A 13652-nucleotide genomic window follows, 5' to 3' on the forward strand; every position below is an offset into this window, starting at 1 on the left:
GCTATGAGCAAGGCTGGGGGTGCTTTCATTGAATCAAATTAGGCTAAGGGGAGATTTAATCAAGAATTATAAAATAACATGAGGCCTGGATGGGATACATTTGAAGCACAAGTTTTGTCTAGCAGAGCTAGAAGCTTACGGTGCTCTAGAACTCTGCCCTTTGGGCTGATGTAGGGAGATTTAGAAAATAATTGGATGAGCACAATACCATCACCTCACTGCGTGTTGCTGTATTTGCTCAAACAAAAAGAATCATGATATGGAAAATCAAGATATGTCTGCTAAAACATTTTGGAATGCTCAAGATTTAAAACTGCATTTCATAAATATGTGTTACTTTATTAACATTAGGATTGGTAGCCTGGAAGAATAAGATGTACCGTGACCTGTAATACAGTAAACCTAGAATCAGGAAGTGCAATTAGGTCAGATTATCCTTTTCCACCAGCATTTGTCTGAACCTTTGGAAGAAATATATATTGCAACATACCATCATCTTTCGTCCTCTCCATTAGAGCTGGGAAACATGGTACTCCATCCCCAATCCTGGTAAATGCCAGAACTTGAATCTCATATTGAGTGTATTTCCTCAGACCGTTCAAAACAACAGAGTGTGTAAAATTTCCTTTCACTAGATGTGTTTGTGTAGATTCAGAACCTTTCTCTTGGTACAGGATCTAGGACAGGATATATATGTATGGTTTAGCTCCACAAGTTAAAGTGCACATTTTTCATTTCATTTCATACATATTTAAATTTGAATTAACAGTCTGCTTTACTTGCCAAAATTTTTGAAGTATCTCTTAAAAGTTTAAGCTCATAACATTAAATAATGACAAGTTAAATCAAAAAATGTTATCAGACAAACAACTGTTCCTCAATTGCAAGATCTTAGAAATAGGACTTGAAGAAGGAAATTGCTTCTCCCTGAGGCAAAAATTCATGATGATGAATCAAAGATGCTAAATAAGGTAGAGAAAATAAACCACAAACAAAACCTCAATTCAAGAAGGAGCAAATATGAGCAGTGAGTGAGATACCTTATTCAAATGAGATATTGAATTAAGGTTCTGTCTATCAGATAAGATGAACAACATATTTCATGACAATTTTCAAAACGAAAGCAGGGGAATTTTTTGAGATGTTTACTCATTTTTGATATTAGTTAGTCAATTAACTGTTTAGCAACTCACTGATGTACACAGGATCTTACTTTGGAAATATTCACTTGCTATATTTACCCATACAACAGAATAATTGCTCAAAGCATCTAATTCACTGACTTCACTTTGGAAGGTCTGATGATGTGAAAATATATACATAAAGTTATTCTGATGTTAGGATTAACAATCATACAATGTGCTTTCTTATTCAGAGTCAATCGCTTTCTTCAGAAGGGAAGGGGAAGAAGAGAAGAGTGGTAGTAAGAGGAGATTGACTAGTTAGGGAAACAGACAGGAGATTTTGTGGATATGAAAAAGACTCCTGGATGGCATGTTGCCTCCCAGGTGCTCTGGTCAGGGATGTCTCAGATCAAGTTCACAGCATTCCAGACGGGGAGGGTGAACAGCCAGGAGCTGTGGTACATATTGGTACCAACAAACAGGAAAGGGATGAAGTCCTGAAGACAGAATATAGGGAGCTAGGTTGGAAGCTGAAAAGCAAGACATCAAGGGTGGCAATCTCTGGATTGCTGCTTGTCCCACTCACCAGTGAGGGCAAGAATAGGTTCATCTGGCAGATGAATATATGGCTGAAGAATCAGTGTAGGGGTTAAAGTTTCAGATTTGTTGATCATTGGGATCTGGGGGAAGTATGACCTGTACAAAAGGGATATATTACACACGAACTCAAGAGGGACCATATCCTTGCAGGCAAATTTGCTAGAGCTGTTGGGGAGGGTTTAAACTGGTTTGGCAGGGGGATGGGAACAAGAATGATAGGTCAGTGGAAGGGACAATAAGTGTAAAGGTAGACACAGCCTGCAGAGAGACCGCGAGGAAGGGTAGATAGTTGCAAGGGCATAATTGCAGTCAGTAGAATGGGTTGAAAAGTGTCTATTGCCATGTGAGATGTATGAGGAACAAGGGCAAAGAACTTAGGGCATGGATCGGTACATTGAGCAATGATTTTGTGGATATTACAGAGACATGGTTGCCAATAAGGACAGGGATGGCTACTGGATGTTCCATGGTTTAGATGTTTCAAAAGGGACATGGAGGGAGGTAAAAGAAGTGGTAGAGTGGCATTATGAATCAAGGATTGTATCATATCATAATATCATAGCTGGAGAAAGTGAGGAAATCATGGTGGGAATGTCTACTAAGTCACTGTGGGTAAAGTAGAACAGAAAGGGAGCAATCACACTATTGGGAGTATTCTATAGCAACCCCCCTCCCCCTGCCCCACTAACATGGTGACTGCAACTTCCCCAATCTTGATTGGCACTTCCTTAGTGCAAAAGGTTCAGATATCAGTTTGTTAGCTGCACTCAAGAAGTACACACCTAATGAACTGACACAACATGCAGATAGGATGACCAGAGGAGACGCCATACTGGATCTAGTAGTAGATAATGAACCTGGTCAGATGACAGACCTCTCAGTGGGAAAGCATTTCAGAGACAGTGACCATAACTCCCTGACCTTTAGCAAAGCCTTGGACAGTGTTAGAGCAGACAGTATGGGAAAGTATTTAATTGGAGGAGGATGAATTATGCTATTAGGCTAAACAGTGAATAGATGTACTTGGGGAAATATATAATGGAAATGTGGACGTTGTTTGGGGTCAACTTGCATGGGGTTCTGGATATCTTTCTCCCATTAAAGCAGGGAAAGGATGGCAGGGTGAAGGAGCCAGGGTTGACAAGAGGAAGAAAAAAATTTAAGTTGTAAGAAACAAGGGCTCTTGAAAGTTACAAAACAGCTATGAAGGAGCTTAAGGATGGACTCAGGAGAGCTAGAGAAGGCCTCAGCGAATAGGATTAATGAAAAGCCTAAGGCATTGTATATGCATGTGAAGGTCAGGAGGACGACTAGAGTGAGGGTAGGACCAGTTATGGATAGAAGAGGAAACATGTCTGGAGTCGGAGAAGATATGGGAGGTCCTTAATGAGTAATTGGCTTCTGAATTCACCAATGAGAGGGAGCGTGACAAATGTGAAGTCAGTGCAGAACAGGCTGATATGCTGGAACATGTCAACTTTAAGAAAGAGGATGTGTGGAACTTTTGAAAAACATTACGATAGATAAGTGACCTTATGGGACATACCCCAGGTTACTATGGGAATCGAGGGAAGAGATTGCTGCGCCTTTAGAGATGATCTTTACAGCCTCAATAGCTATAGGAATAGTGCCAGATGATTCGAAGGTGACAAATGTGGTTTCTTTGTTCAAGAAAAATAATAGAGAGAACTCTAGGAATTATAGACCAGTGAGAAATTCATCAGTGGTAGGCAAATCATTGGAGAGGATTTTTAGAGAGAGGACTTATAAGCGTGTGAAGAAGCATATTTTAGTTAGGGATAGAAACATGGCTTATGAGGGGCAGGTCATGCCTCACAAGTTTGACTGAAGTCTTTGAGAAAGTGACAAAACATATTGATGAAGACAGAGCAGTGGGTATGGTGTATATAGATTTTAATAAGGTATTTAACAAGGATCCCCATGGTAGGCTTATTCAGAGAGGCAGGAGGCGTTGAATCCAGATAAACTTGGCTACATGGATTCAGAATTGGTTTGCCCACAGAAGGCGGAGGATGGTAGAAAATGGATTGTATTCTGCCTGGAGGGTGGTGACCAGTGGTGTTTGGCAGGGATCTGTTCTGGGACCCCAGCTCTTTGTGATTTTTATAACTTGGATGAAGAAGGGGAAAGGTGGGGTAGTAACTTTGCAGATGACATGAAGGTTGGTGGTGGTGTGGATAGTGTAGAAGGTTGTTGTAGGTTACAACAGGACATTGATAGGTTGCAGAGCTGGACTGAGAAGTAGCAGATGGAGTTCAATCCAGAAAAGTGTGAAGTGATTCACAATGGAGAGTTGAACTTGAAGATAGTTATTCAGGATTAATAGCAGGATTCTTACCAATGGGAGGAACAGAGGAATCTTGGGATTCATGTTCATAGATGCCTCAAAGTTGTAGCGCAAGTTGATAGGGTTGTTAAGACTTGCATAGATTGAGAAGACAGCCAAAGACTTTTTCCCAGAGTGGACATGACTTTCAGGATCATAACTTTAAGCGGTTGGGAGGAAAGTATGGGGCGGGGGGATATCAGTGGCAGGTTTTTGTTTGCACACAGCTTGGTAGGTGTGTGGAATGCAGTGCCAGTTTTCGATACAATAAGGGCATGATGGCACGTGGATGAAAGAAAAATGGAAGGCTATGAAGTAGGAAGGGTCAGATTGATGTTGGAGTAGTTAAAAGATCAGCACAGTACAGGAAGGGCCTGTACTGGTTACATTGTCCTATGTTCCCTTAAAAAGTATTTATTTTTTTACATGAAGGCTGGCAAGGGAAGTGAATACCTTTATCACATCACAGGTGAACTTACTTCTTGAATAATGACAGTTTTCCCAAGACAAACCCATTTTTAAAAAATCCAAGAAATTATACACTTCAAAAGCATCACATTTCATTTTCACATGGGCATAAATTGCTGTTTCTCCAACATCAATAAGTCAACCACTGCTTTTTTTCTCACGACAAGCAGTGAGGAACTATAAATATGCCTTGGCATTGTCATCCACATGACAAGAAAAAGAAATAAGTAAAATTAAACCACTTCTAGAGTTATGTGTTTATAAAGCCATATTTGACCATTATTAAAAGACTAGACTATGGAAACATGATGAAATATGGCTTTAATTCTCCTTTCTGAGAAAGCCTTTAAGTCAGTTACAGAAATAATTTAAAAACTCCGTAGAATATTCTCTATTTTGCTATGGGAATTTTTTTAACCCTTTGAATCATACAGTACAGAAAATATTTTTCATTTCTTAAAAAATATAGACCATATTCTGTGTAAAAATAATAAACATATTTAAAATTTAATGATAGTTAAATATTTGTAGCACAATTTTTTTGTCTAGCTGAAGGCTTGAAACTGCACAAATGTAATCTTATTCATTTCCCATCATAGTATATATACATTATTTTCTGATGTTAAATAATTAGGCATTGAATACTGTGTGAAGGCCAACCATGGCACAACATTGATAATAGTTTCCAAGGCTAGCACTGCAGCTCTTTCATGAGATAACTGATGAGAAGTAACCGGAGGAACAGAATCATGAAAATAACGAGAACATACAAGAAAACATTAAACAGTGCATATATTTCAAAATCGCACAGATGACCTTTAGACTAATATGTGTTTAGTAAGTAGATTAATAATGTTATTAGACTTGGCCTACTGTCCGGCTGTATTTATACATTATGATGCACATGTACATCAATCATATATTTTTTTCTAGGGCTTATTTATATAATGAGCTATCAAACAAGAAACATCTGATCTTCTGCCAGACCAACATGATAACCCAGGGTTTTAGCAAAACAGCATTTTAGTATTTATATGTAGAGTTGGCCTGAGCATATGGTTGAGTCTTGAAGGTTTAAAGTAAAAATTCCGGATTCATTTTAAATTGCTTACTAACTATGTGACACATTGGATGGATTATGTTTCATTTCTGAACCAGCAGAGTTAAACAGGATGAACTGAGCTTTGTAGAGACATGATATGCATGGCAATGGAACAACATCAGATTAATACTCTATCATTTCAAAATCTGCGCAGTAGTGGCATTGATGAATATAGGAACAGAAGAAGGAATTTCAGCCACTCTAATAGATCAAGGCCTATCTACAACTCAGATCTATTTACGCCTTCTGGTTCCACGTCCTTTGACAATATCAGCTCATAAAAAAAAAAATTACTGAGCACGATCTTGAAATTTTCAATTACTCTGCATTCAAATATTTGTTACATTAGAAGTTACTCATTACTCATGTTTAAAAGTGTTTCATATCAATGCTTGGAGAGTTCCCTGAATCAATCTATTTTTTTCTGTGTTTTCCTCATCAGGTCTGTTTGCTGTCAGTACAGTTTACTTTTAGCTCTTATCTTTCTTGGGAGATTACATGGTTAACATTGGAAAGGGGAACTTGACAGTCACATTTTCATGTTATGACATGAACGGACCCTTCTGTCTTTTTATGTTTATCTCTTTAATTAAGTCAATGATACGTGATACCTTGTATCCTAGTATCAGTCCATTTTGATCTGATTCTGGAACTGGTCCCCACATGACCAGGATCTGTGTAGGACTCACAGCCTCTGCTGTTGCATTTCCTGGAGCAGCTGATGGAACTGAAATTAAAGAGCAAAGGAAGAAATTTCACCAGAAAATCATTAGAATCAATGACTTTACAATTAACTGAAATAAATTATACACTGTAGGAAGCAATTATCACAGCTGGATCAAATGCATGGATACACACAAAACATACACAATAATTAAATCTGATAAAGAGATGGATATTGAGCCCTTAAACCTGATGAAAATGAGAAAATGAAATGGAAGAACTCTCTTCAGATAGCTGGCGTCAATCAAATAGTTGCTTGAATGGATGTCTGAAGATAATGGTCATTTTAATGAATAATCTTGTGATGCCAATAGATATTATTACCTAGGTATTATTTAAGAAATGCATTGAACTCTAAACACATTCTCAGGTTAAGTTACACTCTATTGTTGTATGATCCGGGGCATTCAGTTTCAGTTTGTAGCACAATGACCGGATGATAATGGGACCTGGTATTCAAAATAAACTGGGGTTTCTACTGGCAAAGTGAGTAGACTCTACTCTACTATGCTTAAAGAATAATGAAATTCTGTATAATATATCAACCAGTTAATTAAATAGGGGTAATAGCTTGGTTTTCACTTTGATTAAATTATAAAGAGAAGATTGAGAAAAAATATTAAACATGGAGAGATTATTTCCTTTCATACAAGCGTTATTGAATATTATTATCTCGAGCTTCCTAGCAGAAGTCGGCAAAATGAACTGAAAAGTTGCTTGTGTTGTCCACTGAGGTATTGAAGTCCTCTGTTGGTTGAGGTCCACCATGGATGTCAGTGCAGCATGGCTAGTACTCTAGCCAGGGCAGTATGAAGTGGAGAGCAAGCTGTTGCCCATGCAGCAGTCTCCCTCTCTCCACACAGCTGATGAATCCAAAGGAACCTTTGGAGCTAATGTGTTTTCATCATTATTTTGTGGAATTAAAACATTAATGAGCGATTATTGGGAATTGCCTTTTCTGAAATTATTTTACTACGCCTGAAAGTGTTAAATGTTGTTTAGATATCTTATTATTACATTGTTCACAAAATTATTTTTATCACAGATGTTCCTATAATGGATCGAAGAAATGATTCGATATTGGCAATCAGAGTACAGCTTTGTTTGCTCATTAGCTAACCTGTGGCAATTATATTTTACCACAGTGATACAATTAGTTTAGGATTACATCCCAAGGTTTTTTCCCCGATTAACTAATTGCACCAAACCACACTGAATTCCCTACAGAAAGAATTACTAATCTCAATGAATTGTCTAGGAGTGCTGTAGGGAGTTGAACTGAGGAGATAATTCATTGCATCATTTATTGACAGACCAGGCAAAAAAGGTACTACCAACACCCAGACACAATTCAATTGCCCACAATCTCGAGTAAATAAAGTATCTTCATGATAACTCTTCGCTGAGTTCATTACCTTGAATCTTCTTCATTATTCTGGGGTAGAAAAAAATCAATGAGAACTCCTGATCTTTGGAAAATTAACACTTAATCCTATTCCTCAAATTTCCTTATGACATAGAAGGAGGCATTTAAGTTTCTTAAATTTGTTCCATATCCATATAAGTGCACTTCTATGCAAGGGGAAACAGACCTAACTTATTATTTCCCTCCATCCCCAAAGTCCGAGGGTAAGGTGAGCTCCTCAAGAATTTGTTCTGTGGGGATACAGTAAAAGTAAACTAACATTCATCCACTCTGACTTTGCACTGGTAATTCCAATACTACAGAATGCTTTGCCTTCTACTCTTTCACAAAGGTTATGGTGAGAAGGCAGGGGAGTGGGACTAAATAGAAAATGGATCAGCTCATGATAAAATGGCGGAGCAGACTCGATGGGCCGAATGGCCTACTTCTGCTCCTTTGTCTTATGGTCTTTCTGGATGTTTAAGTCCACCAAAAATGGACTTTATATTTAAACTTTTTGCTTTACTCTTGCTCAGGTTATACACCACAACATCAAAAATTTCATTAACAAACATGAAGTGCTCAATTTGTAAGAGTCAAGCATTATGACTCCATTGCCTGACTTCACTCTTTGACCAGAAGGATGAAGCTGGCTGCTGGATAACGACCATTAAGAACAATGACGATGTTTACCTCAGGGCTTGTTTTGAAAAAAAATGTGCATTCCTGTGAGATTTAGTATTTTGTTGTTGTTGTGCATCTAACTTGGCACCATTCAAAATATGCAAAACACACTCAGAAAAGAAATTCAAATGCCAGGCATAGGTCAACTCGCTAAGCAAAACTCGGAAAAAATAATACGCATAATATGCCAAGCAAAACAATTGTCTGGACTGCAGCTGGCTGAAACTGGTTCTATCCATACATCTGATGACTTGCCTTGACATCTTAAAAGTGCCTGTTTAGTATGACACAGAATGCCCACATGAACTGTACACTCATAAGAGCACACAGAATTTGATTCAGTATGATAAATCAAACTATGGATCTCCATTCTGAGGATTTAAGGAGGACTTTGTACCATTGGATTAGAAACAAGGCATCTTAAACAATTCACTTTTATTCACATTTTCTGTACATTTGTGATGATTTGAATATTTTGTTTCTAATCTTCAAGGATGATGACATTTGGAGGAGTTGGTTTGAACTCTGGTTACAAAGCTCAGTAAGTAGTAACTTTACATCCAATGATATTAATGAAGTATTACCACACTGTCAGCTTAAAAAAAATCCTCAAAGTGAGGCTTTATAAGCAAAAGCACTGACAAAAATATCAAAAGTACAGAAAGACATAAAAATATATTTAAATTAGGTTGAAATTCTTGTAGGCTAATTGAAAAACAAAAGGATCAGCATAGTTGATTCCTTTCATCTTCAGGACCAAAGCCCTGACAGCTATCAGCATTCAAAATGAAAAGACTATGAGAATTCACTTTGAATCTAGATAATAAAGCTATGAAATCATGCCATAAGGATTAAAAAATAAAGCATACACTTGTAACAGAAGAAGACATTCTTCAGCTGCAGTGAAGGACCAGCAGTAAGCAGGAAAAGACAACTTATATTTGGTCTTATAATGTTACACCTGAACAAGATATGAAGGCTATTCACCTTCTATCATGGACATTGCTGAACATATGCTTTTACATATTTTTCCTGAAGTTGACAGTAATCTTAAGGTGCTTCCTATCTCATATCATAGTTTCATACTTTGTTTTATTCAAGAGTACCTGATTCTCTTGTGCATCCTTGAACTTGACGGCTCCAGGGCCCTGATCCAATAGCATTAAAAGCCTGGATCTGAAACATATAGTTGGTCCATTCCTCCAGATTCTCGATGGTGATTTCCCTCTCCAGACGATCATTAATGATCTGGGTAGCAGGCGTGCCCTGACCATCCAGTCTCCAATACTTAATTCTGTATCCAACTGATTCAGGGTTACCATTGTACTCAGACTCCGGAAGAGGCTGTGAATAAATAAACATCAAGTAGATTATGGATGAAATGGAACATGCTGGTAATCATATAAATTGTTTCTGAGCCAAGGACGATACATTATAGTACATTAACAAGCAAATTGTTTAATCTAAAAAAGAAATTTGGTTGTTAATCCCTGTGAAGAAGTACTCAATGAATTTGAGAATGGGCTGATTTTCTTGTTCTTAACTTGAGTGTATTAGCTCGGAGCAATGTTGTATACACTGGAAAACAATAATAAATTGAGCAAGTTTGATTCCAAGTATTTTTCCTCCTGACTGATTTTCTTTTACTCACTGTATCCAACCACCCTTTTAAAAAACTTTTCTGGGATATACTTATTAGGAAAATAGAGCATAAAGGCAGTTCTTAGGGAGAATATCCTGGAGGGATTGTCCAATGAGCCACATGGGTAAAATTTAGAAATAAGAAAAGGCTGATTACTTTGCTGCCTTTATACTATTAGCTTCCCAATATTCAGTGGGAATTAGAGGAACAGATACATAAGCAAATCGTAGATGAATGCGTGAACAATAGGGTTACAGCAGTTGGGTGAATTTTAACGTTCTCAGTATAGACTGAGATTGTGTCACTGCAAGGGGCTTTGATGGGGTGGAATTTGTTCAGAACATCCAATAAACTTTTTTTTTTGAGACAATATGTGGAGAATCCTATAGAGAAGGAGCAGTACTTTACTTTATCTTAAGAAAGTAGGCAGGTAACGGAAGTGTCTGGAGGGGGACACTTTAGGACTAGTGACCATAATTCTGTAAGTTCCAGTGCAGGTATGAAAAGGTTCCTTATGGTTGTTATTGCCAGAGGTGGTAATGGGGACAAGCTCCCACTACCTGTCAAATGTTGCCAATGGTGTGCGACTCAAATAGTTTCTGACAACCATGTCCAGCTCCTGGCCTTCACATATTTTTGTCCGCTGTGGTGGGCAGGTCATCTAAGAGAAGGAAAACTCTGATCTCAAAACTCCATTGCCTTCTGGCTATACCACTTATGGGGAAGGCTTCATAAGGTACAACTCTTCTCACTAACAAGGACATCTTCAGGAGGTGGTGCCTCGAGAAGCTGCAAGCATCATTAAAAACATTCACCAACCAGAACATGCCCTCTTTGTGTTACTACCATTAGGAAGGAGCTATAGAAGCCCGAAGAACTATATTCAATGTTTTAAGAACATCCTTGTACCCGTCGCCATCAGATTTCCGAACACTCCACGAACACAACCATGTTATTCATTTATTTATTTTGTAATTTATAATTATGTATATGCCTTGCACTCTGTTACTGCTGCAAAACACAAAAAAAAATCACAATACAGGTCATGTATAATAAAACTGATTCTGATCGAGGGCAGAGCCCCATACTCCAGCTTTTCCGCTGGTTAAAGATACAAGCTCTTTTTCCATTGGGGCATATCACGTTAGTCTGACCTCCAACCTGGAATTTCCCAATTTCCATCCATCCCAATCTACACCTCTGTAGATTGGATGCCTCATCTCCACACACTGGACTTCACAAGGCTAGATAGTGAAAGGCAGCAAAGTTAGCTGCCTACAGAATGTGACACTCAGAGAAGTTCAATATCAACTAAAATTCAACAAAACAATTAAGAAAGTGATTAATGTTTGTTTAAACCTAATACACACATTTAAAAAAAAGCAATAAAAGAAAAAATAAGACAAATAAAATGACATACTTTCCTCTTGCATCAATAAATCTTTACCCACCCAGGATAAACAGAGATTCCACAATTTACTGTTGAGGAATCCCAGCAAGATATGACTCTGCTGTTGGATTTCCCATGGAACCAGACAGTGATGAAAAACAACAGATTCTGCCTTGTCAAATTTGCAAAGTCTGAGACTCCTGCATTTCACAGTGCATACATGCAAGACCCATTTCAGCATCAGAACTCAAGCGTTTGCAAACACTACAGTCAATAAGACCCGGCCCAGAGTCTTCGAATGTCTAATACAGTCACAAACAAACTAAATAATAAATAAATAACTTCAAAAATGCTTCTAAACTTTTTCTTAAGCTAATCTACTAAAAAAAGGAAAACTCTTTAACCTCATAAACCCAATTCAAATGAATGAGATGGGTATCCTGTACTGGTCTGGGATCATAGAAGATAAATGCTGGGGAATCTCAGCAAGCACCTGCTCCCCTCCAGGCATAACTACCAGCAAAATCCATCAGAATCCAGGCACTATGATGCTGAATAGTAACACCATTTAGTGTTAATAAAAATATATTGATGAAAGAACTGTAGCCTCTATTGTTTCAATCTGTTAAAAGATCTAAGAAATATATTGTAGATTTAAAAGTGTGGAAAACTGATTTGCATCCATGGAAGCACACAAAGTTTTAATCTAATTAAAATATCAAAACATTTTCATATTGAACCCTGAGTAATGGTTTAGAAAATTGATTAGTAAGGCTTGACTGAGCAAAACCATACATCTCTGGAACCACTTTGCCCTTTATTTTGAACAGCTTTCTATAAAATCAGTATGAAAAACCTCATTGAAAATCTCCCGCATAACTTCTCATTACAGATGACAAGCTTACTATAAATGATTAAGTTAAGGACGTTCTCAAAAGATGCACTTGTTGACAGAGATGACTGAGTGTCTGGTGACAGAAAATATGAGATTTATGAATATTTCCTGTTTACAAGATAATTATTTGTGCTTTTTTTAATTTCAGTCTATCCAGAAATATCCAGAAAACCAACCATAACACTACAACATTCTTAAATGATTCCAGTTTTTGCATTTACTCCCAACATAAGAATTAAATCCATTGCATAGTAACTATCTGCATAAATAACTTTCTGACTTGTCATAATATTCATTTACAAAATGGAACTGGGCAAGTATATCCAGAAAGACTCACAGTTCTCAATTAAGGTCATCTTTATTTATACTAACACGTCCATGTGTCAGCTAATTTTTCACTGAGTTGTAAGATTGTCAGCATTATATTTTATCTTCCATTATTATCTTTAATTTAATAGTCAGTTCAATTCATTTTACGATTTCTGTGCAACACACTGATTAAATGCCTCTTAGATCAATATCATTTGCAAACTTGGTCAATCTAAGAAATTACTGTAAATTAAACTTTGTTGTACTTTTAACACCACTTGCTGTGGCATCCTGTTTAGTCCTTCCACCAAGTCTTACAAAACTCTTAACAGAAATTCCCATCTGTTGTAACTTGCTCTGATTTTGCAGCTTGTCATTTTCACTAATTTGGAAAGCATCATTCTTACTCTATTAGCTAAATCTATTTTTTTTCATTTCACTAATTAACACAGCATCTTCACTTACCACCCAACGGACCCACAGACTTGTCTCGCTTGCAGTTCGCACTGTGATGCTTGCTGGCGCTACGTCGGGTGGAGCCTGCAGAGTTTGAATCACACGGGAAGGCCAACTCACAGGACTGGAGCCCACAATGTTCATCTGTTTTATTCGAAACCTAACAACAAAATAATGGTGTACACTTAACACAAGAATTAATTTCATTGTTCAGAGTTAAATCAAATATAATCTTTATAATTCCAGCATGAGTTAAATTGCCATATTCCCCATTAGCCAGGTGGTCAGGTATATTACACAGGCTTATTAAACTTGATAGCTCATTCAACATTTGAAATGAGAACAGAAATTCAAATAAGTACCATATCTTTGACTCAAGGCTACCACTGACATGATGAGTTCTGTGCATGGTTCTGGTCCTGTGCTTTAGAGATCTAGACGCCCATTAAAAATGCATGTGTGGACACGCATGGAATTCTAAAATCTTAGCTGCACTGTTGCAGGAAG

General features: G+C 37.5%; 1 protein-coding gene across 2 annotated transcripts in view; it reads right to left on the reverse strand.

Annotated features, from left to right (window-relative positions):
* The window catches only part of sdk1a (sidekick cell adhesion molecule 1a), a 744722-nt gene that overhangs the window by 126389 nt on the left and 604681 nt on the right, over nt 1-13652 (reverse strand). For both annotated transcript variants that reach the window (XM_072268711.1, XM_072268712.1), the window contains 4 exons: nt 13155-13305; nt 9560-9797; nt 6253-6368; nt 491-677 (listed from right to left, as the gene is read on the reverse strand). In XM_072268711.1, coding sequence (XP_072124812.1) covers nt 491-677; nt 6253-6368; nt 9560-9797; nt 13155-13305 — 692 coding nt within the window. The remainder of the gene's footprint in view (nt 1-490; nt 678-6252; nt 6369-9559; nt 9798-13154; nt 13306-13652) is intronic.

Source organism: Mobula birostris, chromosome 9 (genome assembly GCF_030028105.1).
Source record: "Mobula birostris isolate sMobBir1 chromosome 9, sMobBir1.hap1, whole genome shotgun sequence".
Taxonomy (NCBI): Eukaryota; Metazoa; Chordata; class Chondrichthyes; order Myliobatiformes; family Myliobatidae; genus Mobula; species Mobula birostris.